This window comes from Larimichthys crocea, chromosome XV (genome assembly GCF_000972845.2).
Source record: "Larimichthys crocea isolate SSNF chromosome XV, L_crocea_2.0, whole genome shotgun sequence".
Taxonomy (NCBI): Eukaryota; Metazoa; Chordata; class Actinopteri; family Sciaenidae; genus Larimichthys; species Larimichthys crocea.
In genome coordinates this window covers 6,613,781-6,640,020 of record NC_040025.1, presented here as the reverse complement: position 1 = coordinate 6,640,020, position 26,240 = coordinate 6,613,781, and the positions used below count along the sequence as shown (strand labels likewise).

General features: G+C 41.1%; 1 protein-coding gene across 3 annotated transcripts in view; it reads left to right on the top strand.

Moving 5' to 3' along the window:
* The window catches only part of prkcz (protein kinase C, zeta), a 113,407-nt gene that overhangs the window by 71,316 nt on the left and 15,851 nt on the right, over positions 1-26,240 (top strand). For all 3 annotated transcript variants that reach the window (XM_010749875.3, XM_019255564.2, XM_019255556.2), the window contains 11 exons: positions 48-179; positions 2,181-2,271; positions 3,296-3,351; positions 3,556-3,750; positions 8,600-8,697; positions 9,157-9,243; positions 11,894-12,029; positions 12,433-12,520; positions 12,667-12,786; positions 18,135-18,214; positions 20,245-20,334. In XM_010749875.3, coding sequence (XP_010748177.2) covers positions 48-179; positions 2,181-2,271; positions 3,296-3,351; positions 3,556-3,750; positions 8,600-8,697; positions 9,157-9,243; positions 11,894-12,029; positions 12,433-12,520; positions 12,667-12,786; positions 18,135-18,214; positions 20,245-20,334 — 1,173 coding nt within the window. The remainder of the gene's footprint in view (positions 1-47; positions 180-2,180; positions 2,272-3,295; positions 3,352-3,555; positions 3,751-8,599; positions 8,698-9,156; positions 9,244-11,893; positions 12,030-12,432; positions 12,521-12,666; positions 12,787-18,134; positions 18,215-20,244; positions 20,335-26,240) is intronic.

Sequence of the window (26,240 nt, the reverse complement as noted above, 5' to 3'; positions counted from 1 at the left end):
TTAGACTAACCTGTCAGTGTGTTCTGTCCTGTGTGTGTGTCTTACAGAAAGCCTACTGTGGCCACTGTAGTGAAAGGATATGGGGGCTGGGCAGGCAGGGCTACAAGTGTATCAACTGCAAACTGCTGGTCCATAAGCGCTGTCACAGACTCATCCCTCAGACCTGCCAAAGGCTTATGGTGAGTATTCCATCATGTGCTGAGCAGCACACAGAGCAGCAGCAGCCTGTCTTGTTCACCGCCAACACAGTCTCTCACACTCTGAGATAAAGATTACATTTCATCACCGGGAGAGATCACGTGACAGCAGCACAAGTTAAACATATACTGTACTTACACTGTGCACGTTAATCAGAGTCAGGTTTATTGTCACATACAAGGAATTGGTGCATAACAAATGTAGTAAGTGGAAAAAAAAAGTTTTAAAAAGATAAAAAGCAAGTAAAGATAAATAGAGTAACTTTCAAACATGAGAGAGTTTTGTGCAGGAATGTACTATGTGCAAGCTCGCCCTCATGTTCAAGTTCAGCTGGACTAGCAGAGTCCAGTCGGCCGTCCAGAACTTTAAAGCTTTTAGGACAGATGTTATCAGACGTCTGGAATCTGCCTACTCCTGATCAAGTGACAAAACAGGAGAGTTATTCACGCAGCTTATGAAACAGCGGACAGATCTTCACTGCCCATCAGGTCTGCACTCACATACCATCAGAAATATGTGTGTGCAAAATGATGTAATGTTTGTGGTTTTCATTATTCAGAATCAGAATCAGAATCAGAAATACTTTAATAATCCCAATTATTTTTGTTACAATACACCAGGTATACAAACAAACAAAAACAACATATTAAAAAGTAACCAATCTATTAAGAACAATATATATATATATATATAAAGCTATATAAAAAAAATCTAATTTACAGTTAAATAATGTGCAAAAACTGCAAAAAGTGAATAACATAAATAACAACATTATCATAACTGATTGAAAGGAAGAAAACATATTTTATAAAATGAAAGGATCCTGGTTCTGTTCTCACATTTTGAATCAGGCATTCATGATATAGATTCTTCATCTGACACAATCGTTGACAATGACCTGCTTCTTGTGGCTGATACAAACGAGATAAGAGATCATTTCTCATTCTTGTAGTTTGTAAAGAAGCTCATAACTTTATGCACGCCTGAAGGTAAGACAGGCTCAGGTGTGGTGAACAAAGATGAATGGTTTAATATCCCACAGCTCTGATGGAACCAAATCTAACTGAAAAATAAAGAACAGTTCTGACAATTTCTGCTCATGAGAAATTCAAATATGCTTTTTCATAGAACATAAAGTCGATCAAACGCTACATAAGAATTCAAAATAAATTATTGTATCGACTGATACTTGATCCTTTATCCCTGGTACATATATTGTGCATCTTAAATATCATCTTCAGGTAAAGGAAATAAATGTATCTCTTATTGTGCAAATGAAACATTAATCTTCAAATGTCCAGTTGAACTGTGTGTTGCTCACTGTACTTTTGGGTTAAGTCTGAAGTGTCAGCACTTTAGTTTGATCAGACAGTTTAACTTCAGTCCCTCTACGTCGCCCATCCATGAATATGTTGTATAGTCACAGAGTAAGAAAGTGCTGTGAGCTGCTGTAGTAGCACAGACATAGATCAATGCATTCAGGCACAAGCTGAACGCATTACTCTCCTGTTCTTCAATCCCATTCTATTGAAATGAGGCATCGCGTTTACTGACAGCAAACGAGTGTGCTTATGTGAATCCACTGGACTACACAGCGAGTGTCTGATCAAACACAAAGATCCAAAACTCAGCCCCAAAATCCTGACCAGAAAATCAATGTAGCGCTGGGACTGGGCACTCAGCTGTAGGAAGTCAGTCCCTCTCTTGGCCGGCTTCAGCCTGATATCTTCAGACTTTGAGGCTTGATAAGATGAAATGATTGAACGCCTTTTTGGTGAAACCCCCCACACTGTCGTTAGAGTCTGTGAGCACAACCATGTCTCCACCTTAGCTGAGAGCACCTCACTTCTCTCTCCTCACTTGCAAACATGGTTTATCATACACTCTTCCAGGAGCGTGAAACCATGGGTGAATATTTAAGTGGATGTTTGCCAGTATGTGTGAGGGGATATTTAGGTGGACTTTTGAATTTCTTTGTTCAGGATCCAGTCATGCCATCACAAGAGCCCCCTTCAGATGCCAAGAGTGAAGAGGTGGACCTTCCACCAGACGACGCAGAGGACACAGATGGGAGTAAGACACTGAGACCTTTCTTCTTTCTTTCTGAACAGTGCAGTAGAATGTTAGCATGTTATTGGCTCCAGTCCCTTTATATATAATGTACAAGCTCAGTCTGCAGGTTAAAAGAGAAGTGAACACACTCAGGAGCAGATCTGATCTCTCTAGAGAACGACTAACTGTGCAGCAGAAAAACACCAAACATGTCGACACTTCAGGACAGTAACCATGGCATACAGACCCTTACTACACACTAATGCTAATCATGTTTTAATATTAAATACATAAAGAAGCAACAAATGCTAACAATGACATAAATGTAAATGTCCAGTGTGTCACAGAATATAATGGCATATAATATATATAAGAATCCTTAGAATTAGTTTTTTATATCTACAGACGCTGCAGAACCGACACACCAAACACAGGCTCACATACAGCCTGTAGTGGTTTCCATGTATTTCGTGGCTGCCGTAGTTTCTCCTTGCCACTGGGTAGCAGAGGGTGATGTGAGGGCGCTGCAGAGCACAGCTAAACTGCTGGATGCCACTAAATCCTGTACACTCCTTTAAAACATGAACAGCTTTAGAGTCAATGAAAGGTATTTTCTATCTTCATGGGGGGAAAAAAAACATTGTTAAACCACAAATTAGGAGGCATATTTTGCTTTTATTGTCATGTGGTGTCAACAGGTAGAAATACCTTTCACTATGATTGTACCTGCATGCAGCTGAACGTGGCTCTTAGTTTGGTTAGTTAGTTCAGAGTTAGTGTCAGGGGTAGAGAGGCTAACAGTTTTAAAGAACAAGTGTCTTACATCCTCTTTAAAGGAGCTCATGGTTTGTTTGGGGTCCCTGATGTGAGATGCTCTGGGAGCGCCTGTGGAGTGACCTTATTTGGTATTTCCTGTGGATAGCTGGAGTGAGATTATTTGTACTCTGCCTCCCTCTACTGGCCAAAACAAAGAACAGGTCAACTCTAGAAGTGCAGATTCATTTCTGTCACACTGTAACCTTTTTTCTGTTGTTTTTATTTGCAGTATCTTTTTTACCGCACAACTGCACAGTGGATAAATCCGAAGATGCAGACACAGAGGTGAGAGTGTTCTGAATCATTTCAGAGAAAATAGTGTCAGACTCTGTGGTTCAATGTTTTTGCTTTTCCTTTCTTCTGACTGCATCTTCTACCTAAAACCTAAACATAATATGAATTCTGCATATTCAATTCAATTCAGAAAACTCAAGTATTTATGTTGAATGTATCAGTACACTCATACCACTCTGCCTCTCCCTCCTGTAGGACATCAAAGCAGTAGTGGATGGCATCGATGGCATTAAGCTGTCCCAGGGCCTGACTCTCGGGTTGGGCGACTTTGACCTGATCCGAGTGATCGGGCGCGGAAGCTACGCCAAGGTCCTGCTGGTTAGGCTAAAGAAGAACGAGCAGGTGTACGCCATGAAGGTGGTGAAAAAGGAGCTGGTCCACGATGATGAGGTGAGACACTGAGGACGCTTACACTTAGGGTGTCATGGATGTGAGACAGGGGCAGGAAGGACAGGTGTCAGGACAAGCTACCTGCAAAGTACAAGACAGATTGAGTGAAGTCAGCTCCAACACTGTAGTCATGGATTACTCAACAGTAATAAGAGGTGAGAGTGTGGCGGAAGAAGAATTTTTTACTTTATAACAAGTTAGGTCTTATTTTTTAAACGTTTTACCATCATTTCTATCAGTTATGAGAACGTTCTAATCACTGAGGCAGTTGCTGAGATCTCAAGCAAAGCAGCTTCAATGCAGCAAAGGTCAAGAAACTGAGCAGTCACGATCAACACGTCGTAAACAAACCAACCGTTACATTACATCGAGGTGAAACTGGCAGCAAGAGCACTTATGTTAATACTCATGTTTCCTGCTCATGTTGTCAGAGTCTTTAACATAGATAGATAAACAGAGAGTCTAGGAATTGTCTATTGTGCCTCCTGCCATCACTGAGCATGTGCACTGGGCTGCATTTGCCAAACTAGAACGAAACTCTGTTCCATGAACCTGAAACGAAAAGGTGATCTCTGTGTCCAGAAATGGATTTCTAAGATTTGATGAGCGAGTGAGAAGTGTTCTGTTTGTGTTCTGCTGTTAGTTCACCTGTGCTGCATGTATTTCTGCACATCTGAAGCAAACTGTCGCTCTATGAGGAGCTTCACCTCTTTTTCCCTTGCACAGCCTGAAAATAGACCAAGGTGACATTACTGTATGGCTCATTCTGGTGCCTATATCATGCCAACACACACTGCTGCACCTACTGATTGCAATGTTAACCCGCATGTAGGTGACATCAGGATATACCACTGTCCTATTTCCCGTCTTCAACATGCGTCACTGCTCCAGAAAAGCAGGATTTAATCACGTTCTCTCCCTCATGGCTGATAGAGTGGCTTCACTACTTTTTCTGTTTCCACCTCCACTTTGTGCTCACGTGATGCTACGAGACCACTCGCTGTGTATTTTACTGTAAGGTGGAGCTCATTTAAGACACGAGGGTGACGTTCACACTACAAGCCTTAGCGCTGAATTCTGTTTTTTGACGTCATACAACATCACACGCATGCTCTATTGCAGAAATAAATCTGGTGGCACTGATGGCAGCGTTTAGAGTTTCATTTATGAGTAGATGTGCACTGGAACTGAAATTCATGAGGACTTAGCATTTAGTGGTACAGAGGTGTGTGTGGATGCAGACTCAGAGCCAGACGTCGTGGGACGTGATTCATAGAAACAGATTTCAATTTTCATGATGAGTGACGTAAAAGTCACATGAATTCTGAGAGAACTGTTCAGACTGAGGTCGCATTGCCAAAAAATCAGACCTGCATGTGAATTATCAGCACTGAAAAGCCAGGGTCGATGCAGTCATCGAGCCAGATGTGTTTGGTGGATGATGATGGATTTTAGCATTCTGTGTAATGTTTTTAGGACATGTTCTTAGACTTAGACTGCTGGTTTTGCATTCCAAGCGTGTATCTGTCCCCGATTACGTGATCAGAATGAAAAACAGCAGTCCCAGGGGCAGGGATTGAGAACCGCTGGACTATGTAACAGGTCTAAGAGCAGTAATCAGTGAGGAAAGAAGCGATGGGGGGATAAAATGAAGGGTGGAGACAGAGCATTGAAAAATGTATGAAGAGATGGAAAGCAGGAATGTAACAGCAAAATAAGACTGAGTCAGAGACTGGTTTGAGCTTCTGAAAGGAATGAGGGAAAAGGGATTGGATAATGGGGGGACCAAGTGGAAACAACACAAAAGTGGCACAGAGCTTATGAATTGGGGAAAGGGCTTAGGAGAAGGCAGGAATAAGTGAGTGGATGACTCACAGGAGGAGAAGAAATCCGGGTTTAACATCTTTTTTTTCTTTGATGAAATGCCAGATGAACATGACGTGAAATCCATTTCAAAAAGTCTGCATAACGCTCCTAAAGCAGGAAACACACAGACATACATATCAGTGCACATTCAGTCTTTATTATAAATGTGAACGTAGCTGGCAGAACATGGTGTACAGTCACAATGCCTCCACATTCACTTTACCCATGTCAAAACGCACTTTTATGACACAGCCTTCCCGTGATATCCAGAGTGTTTGCTTTTATAAGATGTGTGAGTCTACTGCCTTCCAAAGAAACATATTAACCGTGTGTTCTGTGGATTATCCGATGTTTCTGACATGTACACGACATACAAGCCCCACAACATGATTATATTCACCTCCATAGTGCAGCTCACTATTTGATGAGCTGCTGATGTCTCATTTGTTTAATCCGAATACAACACTTTTTGGTTTCACTTTTTTTTTTTTTGATGAATAACTGTTTATCCATTCGCCCACTGCTTCTTGGTGGATGAAGGCAACCTCATTGTGAAGACAGAACTCAGGAGGCAGCACACAGTCACAGTGTTGTTCACCAAGAAATATTTCCAGCCTGTAAACTTTTGACATTTTTGTTTGTATTAACCAAATAAGTCTCAGGTGCATATCTTAACCACTCTTCGATATTATATGACGGATATTATCTCTTGCTCTGACAGTCACTCAAATAATTCAGTTAAACGCATTCTATGAACTTAAACCACAACGTCTGTTCAACGTTTTCCAGACTGAGACTGTAGAATCTTCAATCTTCAATCTTCACATGACTGCTCTTCACGTCCGTTTTTGTATTTTGCACAAACGTGTGCTGAATGCTGCTCCTCCACCAGTATCAAAGCAAAGCAAGTGGATTTATCTGTACAGTTCATATTCTGAGATAGTTGCAGTGTGGAGTTACAGAGAAAACAGGCCTGAAAACAAGCAGAGCGCTGCACCCTGTTCACTTTTCTCTTTGTGTTGTGTCACATAAGCCCACTAGATGCCACTGTTGCTCAACATGTAAACCCACCAACCACCAGGCTCGTGAAGCCAGGCGGAGGATCACTGTCCTGCATCATCCAACATCTGCACAACTAATCCAGGACACATTAATCATGTCACCGGCTTCATGCCTCCACTTCCCTCATCAGCTTCTTTTCTTTTCCACACATAAACACTTTAGTCTTAAATCCACGTTTTGTGTGGCAGCTCAAACAAAACTGACTCCGTAACAAAGATGCAATTTTCTCCTATTAAAGAGGATTTGAGGAATTCAGCCAGCCCTCCTTGTGTTTTGATCGGACATCCCATTTTAATTTATTCATTGCTCTAATCATGCACATTAGTTTAATAATTCATGTCTTTAGCAGTCTAATGCCTGACATCAAAGGCAGCCGGAGAGCTCTGCACAGACAGACTGCAGCAGAGCAAAGCAACTGAAATGACCAACACGTGTTAATAGGTGTTGTGATGGTGTACTCTGCATTATTATAAATTCCTTAAGTAATAATGAGTTGACCAGAAGGAAAGCGCTATCATACGCACATTATGGGGTCTCTATTGTGATGTAATAAATTAACCATATGGTGTAGGAGCACAGCATGGGGAACTCAACATTTAGACACACTCTATTGTAGCTCACATAAAACATTAAGTAGCATCGACTTAATGACACTTTAAATCAGCATAAACCATCTCGGCCTCAGGCGAAACACTCACAGCTCTCTCCAACTGAAGTATGAGCAATTAAACCTCCGCTGACAGATAACTGAACTCTGGTTATACCAGATTGGTGAATATTATTATATAGTCTCAAGGCTTCTTGCTTTACTGACTGACTGTAGCTGAACGTAACCAAGTACATTGAATCAGCTGCTGCGTTACTGAAGAACAGTTTGGCGGCATCGTGTACTTGAGCATTTATATCTGAAGCTACTTTGTAGAGAGCCGGCGAGCCCTCACAGTTCTAGACATCCCCGTGATATAAACATTCATTATTGTGTGTGCCTACAATAAACTCCAGTCATGCAGGTCTAAGTGGAGGAAATAGAGTGCTACTCGAAGCTCTTCAGTGTTGAGCCACAGTATCGCCATTTCCGTCTGTTTGTCTAGAATGATGTCTGGAGCTTGTTGGCTGTGTCTGAACCTGTGAAGGCTCTGCAGGGCAATGCAGATACAGTTAACTCCACCTTAAAAAGGTGTGGTTGATACATTTTGGAGTTCTGTCCTTTGCACTTTAAAAAGACAGACCTGTCCAGACTTTCATCTCTGTTTTGTCTCTCTTATATTGTGTCCTCTCGAACATTCAATTCTTGATCATTAAATGTATTTTCATGATGATACTACATGTAGAAACTTTTCCATGGATCAAATGCTTTGCCGGATTTGAACTTGTAATTGACTAGTTTGATTTATTTTGAACTGGTGTAAAGCTACAACCTTTTTCGTATCAACTCAAACGTTACAATTTCAACCACACCCAAAAAATCGAGCAAAGAAGTGTAACGTGACATGTTCTAAGGTGTGAGCACAGATGTCCCAGTACATTTGTCCTCATGCTCAAATTGTAGATTGAACAAATTAATTTTCTTTAAAGTTGTTCTACATTTCATACCTCCCACACATCCCGTCAGGATGGGATTTGCAAAAGGTTCTGTTGAGGCTTCATTCGTGTCAGTGACTCACTGGAGGATGGTTTGGTGTTCATGCTGCCTGGTAATCTTTTGGCAAAGACCAACCCAGTAAACGTGTCCACAGAACAAAACAGTCTCAGAATAATCCTGAGTGTGACGATTGTTCTCAGGACTGACTTCATCTGTGGTGCTTTTTTTAAAATCTCCATTCATCTGTTTGTGGTCTATTGATCACACAAATTGATTGTTAATATATTATCTTTGGTTCATGTCATGTCTGCCTCTGTCTGTCTCTCCTCATCTCTCTAGGATATTGACTGGGTGCAGACAGAGAAGCATGTGTTTGAGCAGGCGTCCACCAATCCATTCTTAGTCGGCCTCCACTCCTGTTTCCAGACGCAAAGTCGGTAAGAGCACGATAAGATGGACACTTTACAACAGCTCATGTAGCTTATGAACTATTATTCTCTGATGCTGGTGTCTCCTTCAGTAAAGGATAAGGCTGGTGTATTTTTATTATTTTGTAATTACTAACAAAACCCATGGAAATAAATGTATCCTGTTAATCACTCTGTGTCTGTGAAATGTGAAATGTGTGTAGTTCATTTAGTCCAAACACACAGAAATGATGAAGACGATCAGAAATATGTTATTGATCCTGGAAAAGAAACATCAGAAATGATCAGAAAAACAGAAAATAGGAATAAAAAGTGTCAAAATGTGTGGAGACATTTCACATGCTACTTTCATATCAGATAAGACTTATGACATCATCTGCATTTTTTTATTTTCACATTTCTTAAACAGTCTGGTTCTTCAGAGAGTCTCCATACTGATGGATTTTCTCACCATGCTCTGGTTTACAGATTATTTCTAGTGATCGAATACGTGAATGGCGGGGACTTGATGTTTCATATGCAACGACAAAGGAAGCTCCCCGAAGAACATGCAAGGTAAACATCCAGATGTTACAACACCTGGTTATATACATGATTCAAAGATTTTGTCCCCAGTCAATAATGTAAGGCTCTAAATGTACCTTCAGTCTATGAGTGTGTTACTTCCACGTATTTCTGTCGGGATCATAACTCATATCAGATGTGAAATGTTCAGGAAGCATTTTTAAACATGTGATGTGACTTTTCCTTTAGCTGTGCTCGAATGCAAAGACTAAAAACTGCCATAAAAAATGTCAAGAGGAAGTTGTGAGGCCTCTGGGAATAGGCTGCATGATGAGAGGAGGACAGGGTGAATTATGATTGGATTTTGGTCAGCTACGCAGGAAACACATCTCTGCAATTGGCAACTATTTTGGGTTTGGACTGATTGAACCTCCTCCAGATGGGTTCCTTTGTGTTTCACATGCTGGTATTATGTGAAGTACAGGGTGTGTGTAGTTTTTGTCTTTTGGTTAGAACAAAAACCATCAGTTTCATAAAAGCATCTTGTGTTTTGTGGTGTGGGACAGCTGGAGTGTGTGTGCTTGGTTGTTTTTTTTTTTACATGCAGCTTCTCGGTCTAGAATGTTCCTCTACAGTGTACTTCTTCTAAGTACTCCTTACAAACATATGCTTAACGAGATGCTTCAGCAGCTCTTCATAGACGTGGAAACACTGCCAAAACCCAACTTAACACTTTTTTCCCCTCCACCTCTGAGAAATATAATGAGCACCCATAATTCATTGTGCCTGTCTACTCGCGGGGCACTCCAACTGCGGCTCTGATAAATGCTGGATCAAAGGCTGGGTAATTTAGAGAGGCACCGTTGGGCCCCTATCGGCCCCTGCAATCTGTATTCCGAAGACAGTGGCTGTACATATGCAAAGCAGCATGTTAATCACTTATAATGATTGTACATATTCATGAGCAGCGTTCTTAGAGAGGGCCCTGCTGCATTCCCCCGCGCTGTGGGGGAGGCGGGCCGGTGGGCGATGGATGGTGCTGCTGATAGGACGCGGCTTCTATCAGTCTGATGCCAGCAATGAAACAACAGCATACAATGGAGGCTGTCACAGTAAAAAACGTGGGGGAGCGATGTGGGATTTGTGATTTCTCTGTCAAACATCTCTCCACTGCAGTCTTTGCGTCAGTGTTTGACAATCATGGATTTACAGCAGGCAGACAGAGAGAGGCTTGTCAGTGTTAATGAAGGCTTATCTGCTAGACGCAGAATACACACTACCTACACACGGAGAAGAAACATCCTACTGACTCACCAAAGACGCACAGCGAGTACATCGAATCATGGTCAGAACCATGAAGGCTTTTAAGGGCAATGTTTGCTCAAATTTCTCTGAATGTTCACCAGAATGACAATCAACTCATGAAGTCCTTCATATCTCCAAACTAGAAATAACCACGTTATATACTTTTTATATCCAGTTCATGCTTTCAATCAGCATCACTTTATTGTCCAGGACACTTTTCATTGCTCTGTGTATGTACACAGATAGAGACAGAGATACAGCTGAAACAAAGACAACAGGATATAAATATAACTTACAGATACAAATATGTGTGTGTATATATATTTGAAGACAGACAATAGTGTGATGGTGCAAACTGCAAATGATGCTGGAATAATTGGTTGTTTTGTGTACATGAAGTAGGTGGATGTGACAGTATATACAGTATGAACAGCATGAGTAGATTGTGTCTGAGTAATAATAGAATAGAATGTAAACAGAGACAATAAATGATTAGCACGTATAGTGAGTGATGAGTGTCTGTGGGAACAAACTGGTCTGGTTGTTCTGGTGTACAGTGATCTGTTGCGCCTACCAGAGGGGAGGAGTTGGGACAGGTTGTGTCCGGGGTGTGATGGATCTGCGGAGATGTTTCCTGCCTGTTTTCTGACTCTGGCCATGTATGAGTCCTGAATGGAGGGCAGGTTGGCTCCAAACAATCAGTCTGTTCATGTCCTGTTTGGTGGCAGATCCAAACCAGACAGTGACTGATGGACTTTGAACAGACTGAATTATGGCCGTGTAGAACTTCTTGATGATCGTGTCTGTGGTGGACTTCCAAGGGAGTGAGGGAAAAGCTTGCACAGTGTTCTGAATGGAAGAGGTTCATCCTCTGAGGGCATCGATCTCAGTTCCCAGACGTGATTCATATAGGAATGTTTTCTTTTTATTGGTTTTCTGGTCCGACAGAATTCCAAACTACACACAGATTCATCGGGTGAATAGTTTATCTTGTCTTTGTGTTAGAGTAACGGCCTTTTGGCAGACAGCCATATGCCCCTGGTTTTATTAAAACAGGACAGGACTGTTATGGATAGAGCTGCAATGCTTAGAAGATTTGTCACATAAAGTCGAGTATAGAGCCGCCTTTTGCTTCTTACCACAGTCACACGTGAATCATTTTTTATCTTTGTGGCTTACTTAACAACCATTGCGACTGCGATGGTCATTCATTTTCTATACATTACTATTATGAACAACAATGTTATTGTGTCCATTGACTTTTATGAAACATTGACTCTAGGCGTTACAGCACCAACACAACAAGTGTAACCACTGGTTGTAGATTTTGATATTTTCTCATGTAGCATGGATTCTCACAGGTCAGACACGTTACTCTGTATTTTGTCCTTCACAGATTTTATGCTGCTGAAATCTGTATTGCTCTGAACTTCCTGCATGAAAAGGGCATCATCTATCGCGATCTGAAGCTGGACAACGTTCTCTTGGACCACGAAGGACACATCAAGCTCACAGACTACGGCATGTGCAAGGTAAGAGACATTGATTTCTTTCAGTAGACTGTGTAGACGGCTGGTGTAGGGTTATCAATAATGCACTAGATCTGTATTGACCAACAGTACTGTCCTCCACCAGTCATGTTCTCACACATATTAACTCATATAAATCAAATAAAATTTTATTTGTATAACCTCAGGGGGCTTTACAATCTGTACAGGGAGTGACACCCTCTGTCCTTTGATATATATACTGTATATATATACATCTTCATCACTGGCTCTTTTATCTACACAACCACTCCTCTCTCGTTCGCACTTTTTTCTTCGCCTTATTCCCTTTCCACTTTTCTCTTTCTCTCCTTTACTCCTTCTCTTTCTCCTTCCTTCCCCCGTCTCCTGTCTCTCCTTTTAATCTTGCCCTTCCCCTTCTGCTCAGGAGGGAATCAGACCAGGTGACACCACTAGTACCTTCTGTGGAACACCCAACTACATTGCACCTGAGATCCTGAGAGGAGAAGACTATGGTGAGTGAAAGCGAAACACCGGGTTGGATCAGTTCATGCCCAGATGCTGATCCCAACAACCATACTTAAAGGATAGACTGAAATCATGCACAACACATATCACTGATATCTAAATACAGTTCCCTTGCTTTATTGTTCCATCCCAGGCTTCAGTGTGGACTGGTGGGCTCTGGGTGTGCTGATGTTTGAGATGATGGCTGGCAGGTCCCCATTTGACATCATCACTGACAATCCTGACATGAACACAGAGGAGTACCTCTTTCAAGGTGAGACAGAGTGATGTAACAGTACATTGTTTGTTTGCAGTGTTCGTTTACCAACAAGGATTGCTGAATGTACTAATTATTTATTTATTTTGGAAAGCTTATGAGGAAGTGTTCTGTCTTGTCATAGCAACAATGCTTTTCATAAACTCTTTAATAACGGCTGAGTCTGAAACAAACGCTCACACTGAAAGTATTCATTCATGAATGTGCTTTTAAATGTTGTTGCTGTCTGCCCGGTGGAAATGTAAATTAATTCATCTGAGGACACCCTTTAGAGGAACGGCCACATCAGAAAGGTTTAATCATCTGGGGACCATGAACATCTGTATCAATTCAGTGGACACGCCCCCACAGTCCTGGAGCTGAGAATTAATTTTTACCTGATTTTGACACCTAATTTCATAAACCTGTTGATATTTTTAATTATTCAAATTTGGCTGGCTTTGACAATTGACACTTTCTTATTTGGTCTGACAAACTCAGAACACATATTTATTCTGTCTTTACACAGACTTTAACACATTTTTCAGACACACCACTTCACTACAGGTAAATAAGGCTCTTTGTGAGCTCTTGGCTGCCCAGCGTCTCTGGCACATCTGCTGGCATGTTTGTGTCTCTCAACTCCAGGTCCAGCATGCTACTATATGACAAAGGGACAGTGATTAGAAACCATTTCGAATCCAAACCTCCCCTGATGCTGCTTTCCTGAGCCGTCCCCTCCCTCTCTGTGTGCCAACCCAGGCCCCCACCACAAGGTGTTACAGCAGCACAAAGGCAGAAAAATAAAGAAAATGAAATGTATTATTATTATATTAATTAATAATCAGTTTAATTCAATTCAGTTTAATGGTCATGTATAATCATAAACAAGAATAGAATAAAGTAAAATCTGAAAAAGATCAATTCAGCTTAAACTAAAAAAACAAAAACACAAGAAGCAACACAACTGAAGTGTTGCAGCTCACTTGAAACAAAAAAATTAAATGTGCTAGTGGGGTTAGAGGATCATGAGTCATTACCATCCTCTGGGGACCATGAATATCTGTACAAAATGTCATGGTAATTCATCCAATATTTGTGGAGATATTTCACTGAAAAAAGAAAATAAACATTCTGAATTAGACATAAGAAAGAAAAGAGAAGAAACAGTGAATGTTGTAATCAGGATTGTTTCTTTAACCTCCATCCACAGTGTCCTGTATCCGTCTCTGTTTGATCAACATGAATGTACCCAGCTTCTAACTACATTCTCCATGGTTTAAGAGATGGGGATTATACACAGGAATAGTGGGAAATCAAATCAGAATATTGAGAGCACATGGCAGGCTTGCTTCCATTTAAACAAAAACATGTTAATTTAACCCTTTGTGACGCATAACTGTTATTCTGGGAGTGGGAAAAACAGATTCAATGTAATGGAATAACAATCAGCTCTGGGCTGTAAAGGATTTACGCCCGTGTAAATCCAGGCTTAGGTGGTTGTAGTATGCTTCATTAAAATGGAGGAATCTGAGAAACAGGGCTGATTTTACTCTCTCTCAAGTGTTAATTAGTATTAGTTTGCTGTAGTCTCTCAACCCACTCTCCAGAATATGAGTAAAGTTATTGCATATTTTCAATAGTTTGAAAGCATGAAAGTCTGAGGAGGCTGAAGAAAATAAGAACTCATTCATACTGTTTCTATTGTAATGTTTCCTGCTGATGTTCATCCTGTATGTTTGCCATTTATTTCCACCTTTGAAATCCAATTTAGTGATTTGTGTGTTTGAAATTCAGTTGACAGTTTGGTCTATTATGGACTGAGTAAATTCTACCCTGGAGCTGACTAAATTCTTGACTAAACCATTTTGCATGAGCTCAAAAACTCATGGTGGTCAGACTAAAAGGACAAGCTGTGTCTCTTAGTGTCTCTTAAGAAATAACAGGAGTGCAGCAGTGGGCTGTTACCTGGTACCAGATCTTACACACAAAAGTCATTGTGACATTATGCTGTCAGAGTATGTGTGTGAGCATGAAATGGGTTAATACTTGAAAATTCATGTAATGATGTACCGCTGCATGCACCCTTCATGAAGTGGAAAATCTGGCAGTACATCATGGCCTCTATCACAGATGAGATTTAGGGTGCATGTGTGGAACAGTTCAGCGTTTTCTCCATTAGTTTGCTTCATTTGGCAGCCGGTAACGTTTTCATTTGTACTGAGATGACGCCAGATATCCAGAGAGACACCTGAAAACACAGGTCTCTGCCTTTGATCAAGTCAGGCTGCACAGTAACTGTTTAAGTTAGAATGTTAGGAAATATCCTCCAAAACATACACGTTTATGAGCATGTTTTCCATTGCTGGATCATTATTTCCAAATTATGAGTTTAATGGTATAAGGAGACGGGGATTGAAATCTGATGACCAGCAATTAGGCCTACTTGTAAGTGGAAAGCCTCGCATAACAAATGAGCGGAGGGAAAATTAACAGAGTCTCAGGGATGTGATCCTTCTGGATTAATATGGAATTAATTCCTGATCTGAAAATGACATGAAAATCATGGAGGCATGTGCGTTTGTGTTTATTAGCCATGCTCATACAGTACTTTACAGTACAAACAATGACGGAATAACGTATTTATGCTGACTTTCAGTTTGTTTGACTGTAAGAAGAGTTATTAAATGTTGAAAATGCACAGATATATACAAAAATATTTGTGTGTGTGTGTACCAGGTGAAATCCTGGTTGGTTAGTTGCTCTGTGTGGACCATTATATAAAACGAGTAAGATAATCAAGCCCACTTTGATTATTAACCAGCCCACATCCTCAAGATCAGCTTCAGATCACCAAGTTCTGCACCTGTAGCTGTAAGACAGAACACCTGAAATCTTTGGGTTTGGCTGGCTGTGTTGAAACAGTGTTATGTGCTACAGTAAACTCATGATTGTAGACTGTTGGAGTTCATTCATTAACAAAGGGTTGGCTTTGGTTCACGTGGTGGAGTGGGTTGTCTAGTCATTAACTGATTCAATTCCCACAAGTCAAACTGTCCTTGGGCAAGATGCTGACCCTCAAACTGCTCCTGTCTGGGTGAGCTCAGCTTCACATCAGTGTGTGAATACCGCTTTGAGTGGTTGGTAGACCAGAAAAGTCAATTTTACCATTTACCAAATTAGAGACTAACCACCATTGTAGAACACCATTTCTAGGATCCTTCTATTTCAAGGATTAAGTGAAGGAACAATGTGCTGCTAGTCCTTTTGTGAAGCACTGCCTGTAAGAAGAAGAATGATGTAGCATATGTGTCACATGTATGTTTTGAAGAGGAAGTGTTGAAGCTTCAGATCATCGTCACTGGCACAATAGATGCCATTGGCCACAGATTCTGAGCTTCATAGCGACATATGGGTAACGTCACACATGCACCATCCATTCTTTATAACGTCAGTGATCCAGCCGTTTACTAGCCGAGCCACATGGCCACTGCAACGCGCCAGTTCAATTTCAGCTGCTGACCCTTTGTTGCATGTCATGACCCCCGCTTTCCTGGCTGCCTCTGCTATCCAATAAAGGCAAAACCTGCCTCGGTCAATAAGGAAGGTATTTGTAAGTAATACTGCAGTGCCAACTTACAGAACATAAATTTCAGAGTGGTTTGGACCACAGAAATGTGTGGTCGCACCCTTGGGGTTGAAGAACCTCTATAATATCTGCCCCTTTATTTGAATTTGTATTTCCTCAAGCCATATGGTACCCTTACATAGCACACCCTCTTACCTCCTCCCCTCTCCCTCCCTCCCTCACACAGCCACCCACACACTCTATAGCAGAAATTCCTCCATACTACAGTAGCCTCGTGTGACGCATTATGTCTCTGCTGGGACTGTCAGGAGCATAGCGTGGCACCATGGCTGCATCTGCCACCAGTACCATCCTCCTGGCGGTCTTACCGGTAGAGCAGCAGGTTCCTGGATGAACACCTGCCAATGGAAACCATCCACTATAGGAGCCACCCAGCCATATGTCACTTAGCAAGACCCTGTGCCAGGTCTTGTTTTGGGTATCGGTGCTCCACATGCCAGCCACAGAGCTTTAGACAGACAGACAGCTGGCAAGCATTTGATTCAGTGGGGGAACCAGCCATTTAGTGATATACATGTTAAAACATAAACAAATTTAAGAAGTCAAACATAATGGAAAAACTGGTTGGGATGGTGTAATGGTGTCATTAAAGGTCATTCAGCTTTCAAACATAAATTATTTGTCATGAGCTAAAATGAGCTTTTAATAATAACAACCACGCCAGTGATTGTTGGGACTCCAATAAACTCCAGACCTCCTTCTCATCTCATCATTTTGTACCAATATCTAATATTTATTCAGCTGTAATGATGAAGAGCGCCACAGAGGAAGTCATATTCCCCTGATATACTGTGAGAGGCTATGTTTTTAACAAGATGAGCCACAGATGACACAATTTTAAAGGGTCCACGTTTGATTTCGAAAAGAATTACTGTATGTGTGAAAGCTTCTTCCACTCATATACATTTATATCCATCCACCCATTTTCTGTCTCCGCTTATCCTCATCTCGCAAGGCGCTGACTGAGGTTACATTTCTGTCAATCCAGCTCACCTGAACTGGAATCTAGAATATTCTAAAAACAAATGAAGAACTATGTTTTCTTTTTTCTTTTCTTTCTCACAGGCTGTGTTCAGCCTTAACAGCCATCACCACTCACGATTATTGTCTACTACAATAGAAAACTTTCTCCAGCTGAACTCACAAATCCTATTTTTTCCTCCCCAGCTTCAATTTAGCAGTTTATCACAACAATGCTCCTGTTACTAAACATGACCACAGATGACACATGCCTCGACTTATCTCCATTTGTACATCGCCATGTCTCCTCTGACGTTTTTGACAAAGCAGCCACTTGTCCTTTTTCTAAAACTTTTCATTTTAATCAGGAGTATGCACGTTCTCATGAAAACACTGGTCACATTACCTTGAACAGAGACTGGAAGAAAAGAATTGTGGTCACCTCAGCGTGAAGCACTAATCTGTGAAGTAGTACTACATCCTTGGATTTTGGTTTGGAGGGGAAAACTATTTCTCAGAGTGTTTTTATTCTCGTTAGTATGACATGTTGAGCTGTGGGAGTCTCAAGGCTGTGTGTAGACCATCAAAAGTGAGAGAAAGAACAGAATAGTGTCCTCTGTATCTCCTCCCTTCCTTTCACTCCCACGCAGCCGACATGGTCACCCACAGGCAGGTTGGACTGTGACTCATCCTCCACCCTACTCACGATTGTCCTTTTATTTATTTCTCTCTCCCTTTCTTCTCTTTTTGCCAACAGTTATTCTTGAGAAGCCCATTCGCATCCCAAGGTCTCTGTCGGTGAAAGCTGCCAGCGTGCTCAAGGGCTTTCTAAACAAGGTGAGAGCAGTCCATTCCCGCACTCACGCACACACACCCCCCTCTCTGTGTCCGTGTGCACTCCTGCTCAGTCAAATTATCATGTGTGGGATCATGGCCAAGAACTTGAGCTTTGTTATGGACGGCCAGGGAGAGTCTCTTTATGTGGCTCAGACTGCCTGAGTGTGTGTTCGTAAATGCAGTACAATCAAGTGAAATTTTAATGAAACATATGAAATATACTATCAATGAATCCATGCCTGTGTTCTTGCATGTTTCAGCCATACAGGCTATAAAAAGAGTTTCTTAACCTAAGGGTCAGGACCACACTAAGGGTCAGCTGATATGCAGATTGGATTACAGAACACGAGCCAGATAAACTGTGATTTGTAAATAGGTTTGAAGTGTTTTAGCAGATGTTTTACATAGGCCCTGCTTAAGGTCGGTTTATGTAAGAGAGACAGACAGAGAGACAGACAGAGAGACAGAAGGTTTGAGTAGAGTGAGAGAGAGAGAGAGAGAGAGAGAGAGAGAGAGTCCCCCAGCAGTTTAGTCTTATAGCAGCATTGTTATGACTGGTACTCCACAAAAAGTAGGACTCAAAAGCACGACTCGAAAACAGTTCAGGGTTCAAACGAAACTTAGTTTACTTGCCAAAAGGAAGGTTCAGTACACGGTAATCAGTCAGACAAGGCAAACAAATCCAAAGGGGCTAGGCAAAGGCAGAGGTCAGCAAACAGGCAAAATCTGAAAAAGAAAAGAAAATCCGATCACTAGAAATAACAAAAGGCTGGGACGTAAGGCACAAAACAAACTGGTGAATGAGGGCGGGGCAGACAATCAAAACCGGAGGGGAAAAAACACAGGGGCAGGAAGTGAGGCGGTCTGAAACGAGAGGAGGGGTAAGTTTCACAATTAAAACAGAAAACATGAATCATAAAATGAAGAAAAACAAAACACATTACCTTAAGAGGATTGACGAGATGTGACCTTTGTGACCTGAGCCATCCCTAACTATACATGACAATATCCAAACTGGCATCGCTGAAATAAAGAGAAGCTTGAGACCTGAAGCTCAACATTTTGAGAAATACTCTGATTTGCCTCCTTAGTTTAGCATAGAATATAACTGAAGGAGAACTGTATAAACGACAGTTTGTGGTTCGAGGGGGAGTTGTTTAGATAAGATCAACTTTTCTGATCCCACAGCGGGCAAACTTCACTTTGTCACAATTTGCTTTTGTGTTTGAATCGAAAATTCAAAGGTGGAGGCCAAAAACAGTTTTAAGGTGTTTATTATGAGAATGAACACAAACAGCAGGTGGTGTGTAGTTTGTTTTAACTCAATCCTTTATACTAACTAGAACCAAATGTGGATTCATCCGCTGCGAAAAATAGTCCCCAACAAATGTCAAGTCAGATTTGATGTATATAGCCCAGTATGACCAATCACAGGTCTGCTTTAAGGGGCTTTACAAGCAGCACAGCACACCCTCTGTCCTTAGACCCTCCATTCAGATAAGGACCCCTCAAAACACACAGATCTTTTTACATGTAGGAGTGTATCATTAACACAGGTGTGTGTTTTCCTGTGTTTATGCATTTCAGCTCCTCGTTTCATGTTTTTTGCATCAAGGTTTCGCGTGCGTGACATTAGATGCACGAGGCTGCTCCTCTTCATGTAAACAGCCGTGTAGCTTTTCACACGGACTCTGTGAGATATCACCATAATTGTTGTGATGAATAGACCACGGCCCACACCAAACAGTCAGAGGGGTACACAAACGCATCCTCGCATGATGAAATGGTGCTACTAATTGTCCACATGGCAGTTGCTTCATCCTCTCAGGAGCTGTCTAACATCTGAAATTTAATAAGAGGAGTACTATCTTTTGGCACAGACCCCCGTGGACTTTATTACAGTCCACATAAAGTAGAATCAGCCCGACAGTAACCACCTCTAGATGTTAAATTATAGAAAATAATTCACATTGTTTTGAAATACTGTTTCTTCTGTTTACGTGCCTGACCAGCAGTCTTTGTTCCAACAGGATCCTAAGGAGCGGCTGGGTTGCCAGGTCCAGACGGGCTTCACAGATATCAAGTCACACACATTTTTCCGCAGTATAGACTGGGACCAGGTAAGAACTGGCTGACTGAGGAGAGGAAAACAAATAAAAAAGTGATATGATTCATGAAATCATTGATTATCAAAGTAATTTCAGTGTACTCAACATTGAATCTTTCAATATATAAATTTTTCATGGCTGACGAGGAGAAGACCCACAAAACAACACACAACAACCTTTAAAACATAGTCTATGAGCCAAAAACACAACCAATAAAAATACACTGAAAACAACTAAAAAAAACTAGGACAGAATTTATTTTTAATATTAGTCAACAAATAAAAACAAACAATGAAAATCAGTGACCTACATGTTAAAAATCATACACTGTATGCTCCTGAATGGTAAAATATTATTCACAGACACATTTATCTGCTTAACCTGCCCTCAAAAAATAGTAGGTCAACTGATATGTTTTTTTTCTTGGCTGATATGTATTGTGAGTAATTAAGGATATTAAACAATAAACATTTATAATAAAAATGTAAATCTTGACAATAACTCAAACTCCAGCACAAACAAAATCAATCAAAACAGTAAAACTTGAGTTTGTATTGAAATTTGAGTCCCTGTCCTCAGTTACAGAAGGATCAATGTTTTTACAGCGTGTACAGCGTGTCTAACACTGTGTCAGAATACATTCGTCTCTCTGCGCGTACCACCAGTATAAAAATACAGAGGCCGACCCTATTCAGCTACAGACAGTTCACACAGGAGGAAGGTTTATTCCTAACAGGAAGATTTTTTTATTATTGACTGTTGTTGAATCCTGAACGAACCAGAGCTACTTGAGTGTAAAATATGTTCTCCTGATCATGCATTCTCTTCCTCCATGATTGTAGCATTTTAAAAATTAATTTTACCTCCTCTTACTATCTCCCCATCACATTTCAGCTCGTAAATAATCAGTAATGAATGTATGCACGCTACGTGCTGCCTGCATAACTATGAGATGAAGTATTCAGATTCTTGCAGTACTGATGGTATTAAATGTTCCTAAATTAAAAATATTAATTAAAATTGTTTACAATTCAATTCAAATGATATTTCCGAGATTCCTCTGCGTACCACTCAGACAGCTGACATACCAGCAGTGTACCACAGTTTGAGAAGCAAGAACTAGATGAATATGAATATGACAGCTCCACTCTTTGCACAGTAGCCTTTAGTGTTGATAGGCTGTTGCTTGCAATGTCTAACCAATCAGATGTAGGGGCGGGACTACAAATAGTCAAAAGTAACTCATTTTTAAATGAATGTATTTCATCGACAATTGAAATAAATAATAATTAAATTTCAATATCATAGCGATGACCAGATGACCTTTAATAAACAAAAGATCGTGAAGATCATATTTCATATTTCTATATGTAAGAGTACCATTCTGCAGAGAGTGATTATTTCACTGAGCAGTATTGTGCTGTATTTTTATTTGATATTAAACTGATGACCTTTGCTCAGCTGAGGGTGTCTTCAAACCTGCACTGTTTAGTCTGATTGAATATGATTCAATTAATTATATTTATTATAGTAAGTATTCTCACTGCGGTCACAGTGGGACTCTGGATGGGTTGAATTATAACGTCTAGAATATTATCAAAGATGATTCAAACAGCTAAACTACGAGGTGGAAGGTGATACGTACTCAGAATATGGTTCATGTTTGGGGGGAGCGGGGATGTGTGTTGACTCCTGACAGACAGCTGCTGACAGCTGATCTGGGGTTTGACTTTACAACGACTGTCAGCTCGCTCCGAACTAATGTAACAACAACAAAGACAGAATAAATACTGCACGCCCGCTTTTAATGCCAATCAGCTCTGAGAACAGGGCACAGCTGTCACTGTACATTCTGCTGCGCCTCTGTCAGACTTCATAGTATGTGTCTGCTGTGTGTATGAAGAGCTCTGACGTAGAACACAACCTCCTATTTATGATCTTAACAGGCGCGTGTATTTGTACGTGCGTGTGTGCGTGTTAAAAAATGGATGATATAGTTATAGACATTGTGTGTAGACTACTGCAATGTACAGTGAAGTGCCTCCCACTTGTGGAGCAACAAGGCAAATAAAAGTGAATTCCTAATCACACACGCACACTGAAACATCAGCACTGGATGTGCGTGTTGAGGGTGCAGTTGGGTGATTGGTGTAGGTCTGATGCACAAAATTATTTGAAACCGACATGAAAGAAGCATGAAGCCATGCAATATTAAGGATCTTTACATCTGCATACAGTCAGTTTCAGCAGTGCTGCAGGTTACACTTGTTTGACCGAAGACTCAGTCTGAATGATTAAATGTGTAAAACACACACACACAAACACACACTGTGATGTGCATTATTATTTTTTTTTTTTAAATCCATATCTTGGCAAGTCAACAGTATTTACAGTAGTTGTTTGGAAAATTTCTTACACTCCAGCAGCTGCCTCGGGGTCTTTGTGCAAGTTTCCCATCAAAGTCACGAGCTGCTTTGTTTTTTAAAAGACATGTTTCAGCATCAAACTTCACGTCAAAACGTCGCATCATTCATGCCAGCTGCAGCTGCTTAATGTCCCTGACAGCTCTCCTAATATTTTCTTATATTTTCGTGTCCCCTAACTCCACGACTGACACGGATAAACTTTTTTCATGAGCTCATTTCTGATTTCTGTGCCCATTTCCAACCCCCACTAGTTTATCACACACAGTCATCACAGTCACCATTATCACCATTAAACTATGATTAACAATTAACCTATAAGCTCGACCCCTTACTACATACTTTGTATTAATCTGAACCTACAGTAACATGTATAGTGCTAGCTCACATTGCTGCACAATGATTTATGGGTGTAAATTAGTATTAATATGAATAGTCTGATCTATCTATTAATATGTTGGATTCACGTTGGTGTGTATTATCAGACGTATTTTAATTAAGAAAACACTTTGATCAAACAATAATTTGAATGCCCCCCTGCAATAACTCTGAGGACCCCGAAGGGGTCACAGACCTCCTGTTGAAGATCCAAGATCTATTGAGCTCATATTGGAACAGACTTCATCAGAAATGAGAAATAACCGCTCCGATGTAAATGAAACTAATGATAACATTCATTCACTCATAAATCATTTAAAATGAAGTTAATACATTTTTCTTCCCTTGACTCTCGGGTGCTCTTGGCATTTATTAGTGAAACATAAATGGAGCCGAATAAAGAGCCTTGTTTTTAATGCCAATGATTAAATATCAAAGTGAATATTCATCCAGTTGAGACAAGCAAAAATATTTAGTACAGTTGTACACTTCTATGAGCTTGAGATTTAGCATAATTATGTTCTTATTATATCTTGAAAACACACCTTAAACTCCATGACACATGCTTAATACAAGCCATGCATCCATTATCTGTAAGCACTCATCCTCATCAGGGTCGCCCGGGCTGATAAAACAATATAGTCAAAATCTAGAGGATCAAATAATAAGACTTCTCTGAGCTCTGTCATTAAGATTCTACTGTCAGATATCAATATTAAAAATGGATCCAAACTATTCTGATTAGAGTTTTTAAAACGGCTCCTGCGCTTTAGCCGTAGTTTACAATTACTCTACTGAAGCACCATTAATATGCTACTTTATCAGACATTACAAATGCTAATTCAAGATGAATTGCAGCCATTTCTCTGTCCTTGTTGTTGCCATGTCCCTCATGGGACAATTAGGTGGGGTGGCAGGTAGTATAGCGGCATAAAAGAGGAGGAAAACAATTGTCAGAGTGCGTTAATGAGTGCTGCCACAGTGCCTGTGAAGTACACACCAAAGGCAAACTGGGGAAAGATATCAAAGCACAGAGGAATCCTGAGCCCAGTGACAAAGCTCCCATGTAGCGCGGAGGGAAAACAAGTTGACAAAGCTGTGAGAGGTGGAGAAGCGACGCTCTCTGCCCTCAAACTAGAAACATGTCTCCAGACCTGACAGGCCTGGCACGCCGCTACTGTTGTTACCGCGTATTAATATTCATCAGACAGTTCCTGAGGGAGCTCTGAGTTTTTCTCTCTGAAGAGATGACACATTTGAATATCATTTACCTGCCGTCCTCTTTCATGCCCTCTCCAAATCCACAGTTCTTTACTGCCAGAGAACTGTCAGCTTGATGAGCGTCGAGAAGAAATGTTTAATTTGGAAGCGGGTAGAACTGGATTTCACTACACTGAGTTCTTTTTCATTGGCACAGAGATCAAATTTAGGCAGATAACCAGATATCCATCCCCTGTGCTGCATGTTGAGGGTGTTTGAACTGGTACATAGTTTACTTAACTTTCTGTTTGGCTCCATATTAACACCTGCAGACTAACAAGTTATTAGTATTAAACAATCATTAAAATGATATCTTGGTAATGGTAAAAAATTTGGCGTTTGGCTCACAGTATTGTCTTCTGAGTGGTTGGCAGACCTCAGATGTTTCTTACTCCCTCTGCCACAGTTGGCTGCACGTGGTCCGCAGTGACATGCGCTTTACTTGTCTTTATTTACTTACTGGACGTGGCTGCATTATGTTCCAGCTCCATCCTCGCTGACAGAAAACACATCCACTAGGTGTGGACACAGCAGCTCGCTCAGGTTCATCCTCACACACCACGTCTAATGTTGCCAGAGCAGCACACATCTCTGAAGAGTGAGATTCACTGAATGCCTGTTGAGGCCTTGTTGACAATTGGCATAAAATATTTAGGCTGCACTTAATCCTGTTTCCTCTGTTCACTCCAAATGAAATGCAGACACAGAATGAACCTAAGGCAGCGTGCTGCGTACAGCATAATGAGTAAAGTACATCCACCAAGTATCTGTTACCAAATCCATCACCAGTGAGCTGCAGACATGTTCCTAATATGCTGTAAAACACACACAGTATGTGTCTGCTAAATGCTTCCAGTGGTCATTTCCAGCTGTCATGGTACAGGAGGGGTTGCACTATTTTTAAGATACTTGAAGAGTGTGAGAGTGATACAGGTGTGGCATTTGCTGAATTCACTGTTTTAAAGTGTTGAACGTTGTGGATTCACCCTCCACTGTCTCAGCTACTCTTTGGTCATGAGGTGATACCTGTCTGTCTGATGTTAGCGTGTTTCTTTGTATCTGACAGCAGATCTGTACAAGAAGCATTTGAAAGCAGTGAAAGATGTTTCACTTCCAGAATTTAAACCAACCGTGAAGCCACTACACCTCTCTGATGTTATTCTCCCTCTACACCGCTGTGTCCAGTGACAGAGTGAGTTAAAGTGCGATCAAGTGATCAAGCAATGTAAGGCTTGATTCAGACCTTTCATTTGAACGGGGGTAGAGAGAGAGAGAGAGAGAGAGAAGTGATCAAGTGACATGGACAGTGAATGAAGAGAAGGAGTGCTGGTATTGAGAAAAACACAGAATCAGCAAAATAAAGTTATTGAAAAATTTTCCTAATTTGTGTGTGTAGGTGTGTGTGTGTGTGTGTGTGTGTGTGTGTGTGTGTGTGTTGTGTGTGTGTTGGGTGTGTTGGTTTGTGTGTGTCTGCACGTGATGCATAGCTTCACATCTGTTGACTTTAGTCAGTCTCCAGTCACATTAACGACCACCTCAGATCAGGCTTTTTGTCACATCATCCAATTGCATGGCATTGATGCCACTGGAATTTACAATGTGCACGCGCGCACAACACACACACACACACACACACACACACACACACACACACACACACACACACACATTGACAGTCCTGTGATCTGAGAACTCGTAGATCGCCTTTTGTAGCCCTGGCGCTCGGTTACTCTTTCATGTGCCCCTCTGGCCTCAGGGGCAGATGAGGGGCACGTGTGTGGGTGTGTGTGGGTGTGTGTGTGTGTGTGGTGTTGTGTGTGTGTGTGTGTGGTGTGTGTGTGTAAAGGTGCTGTTCTC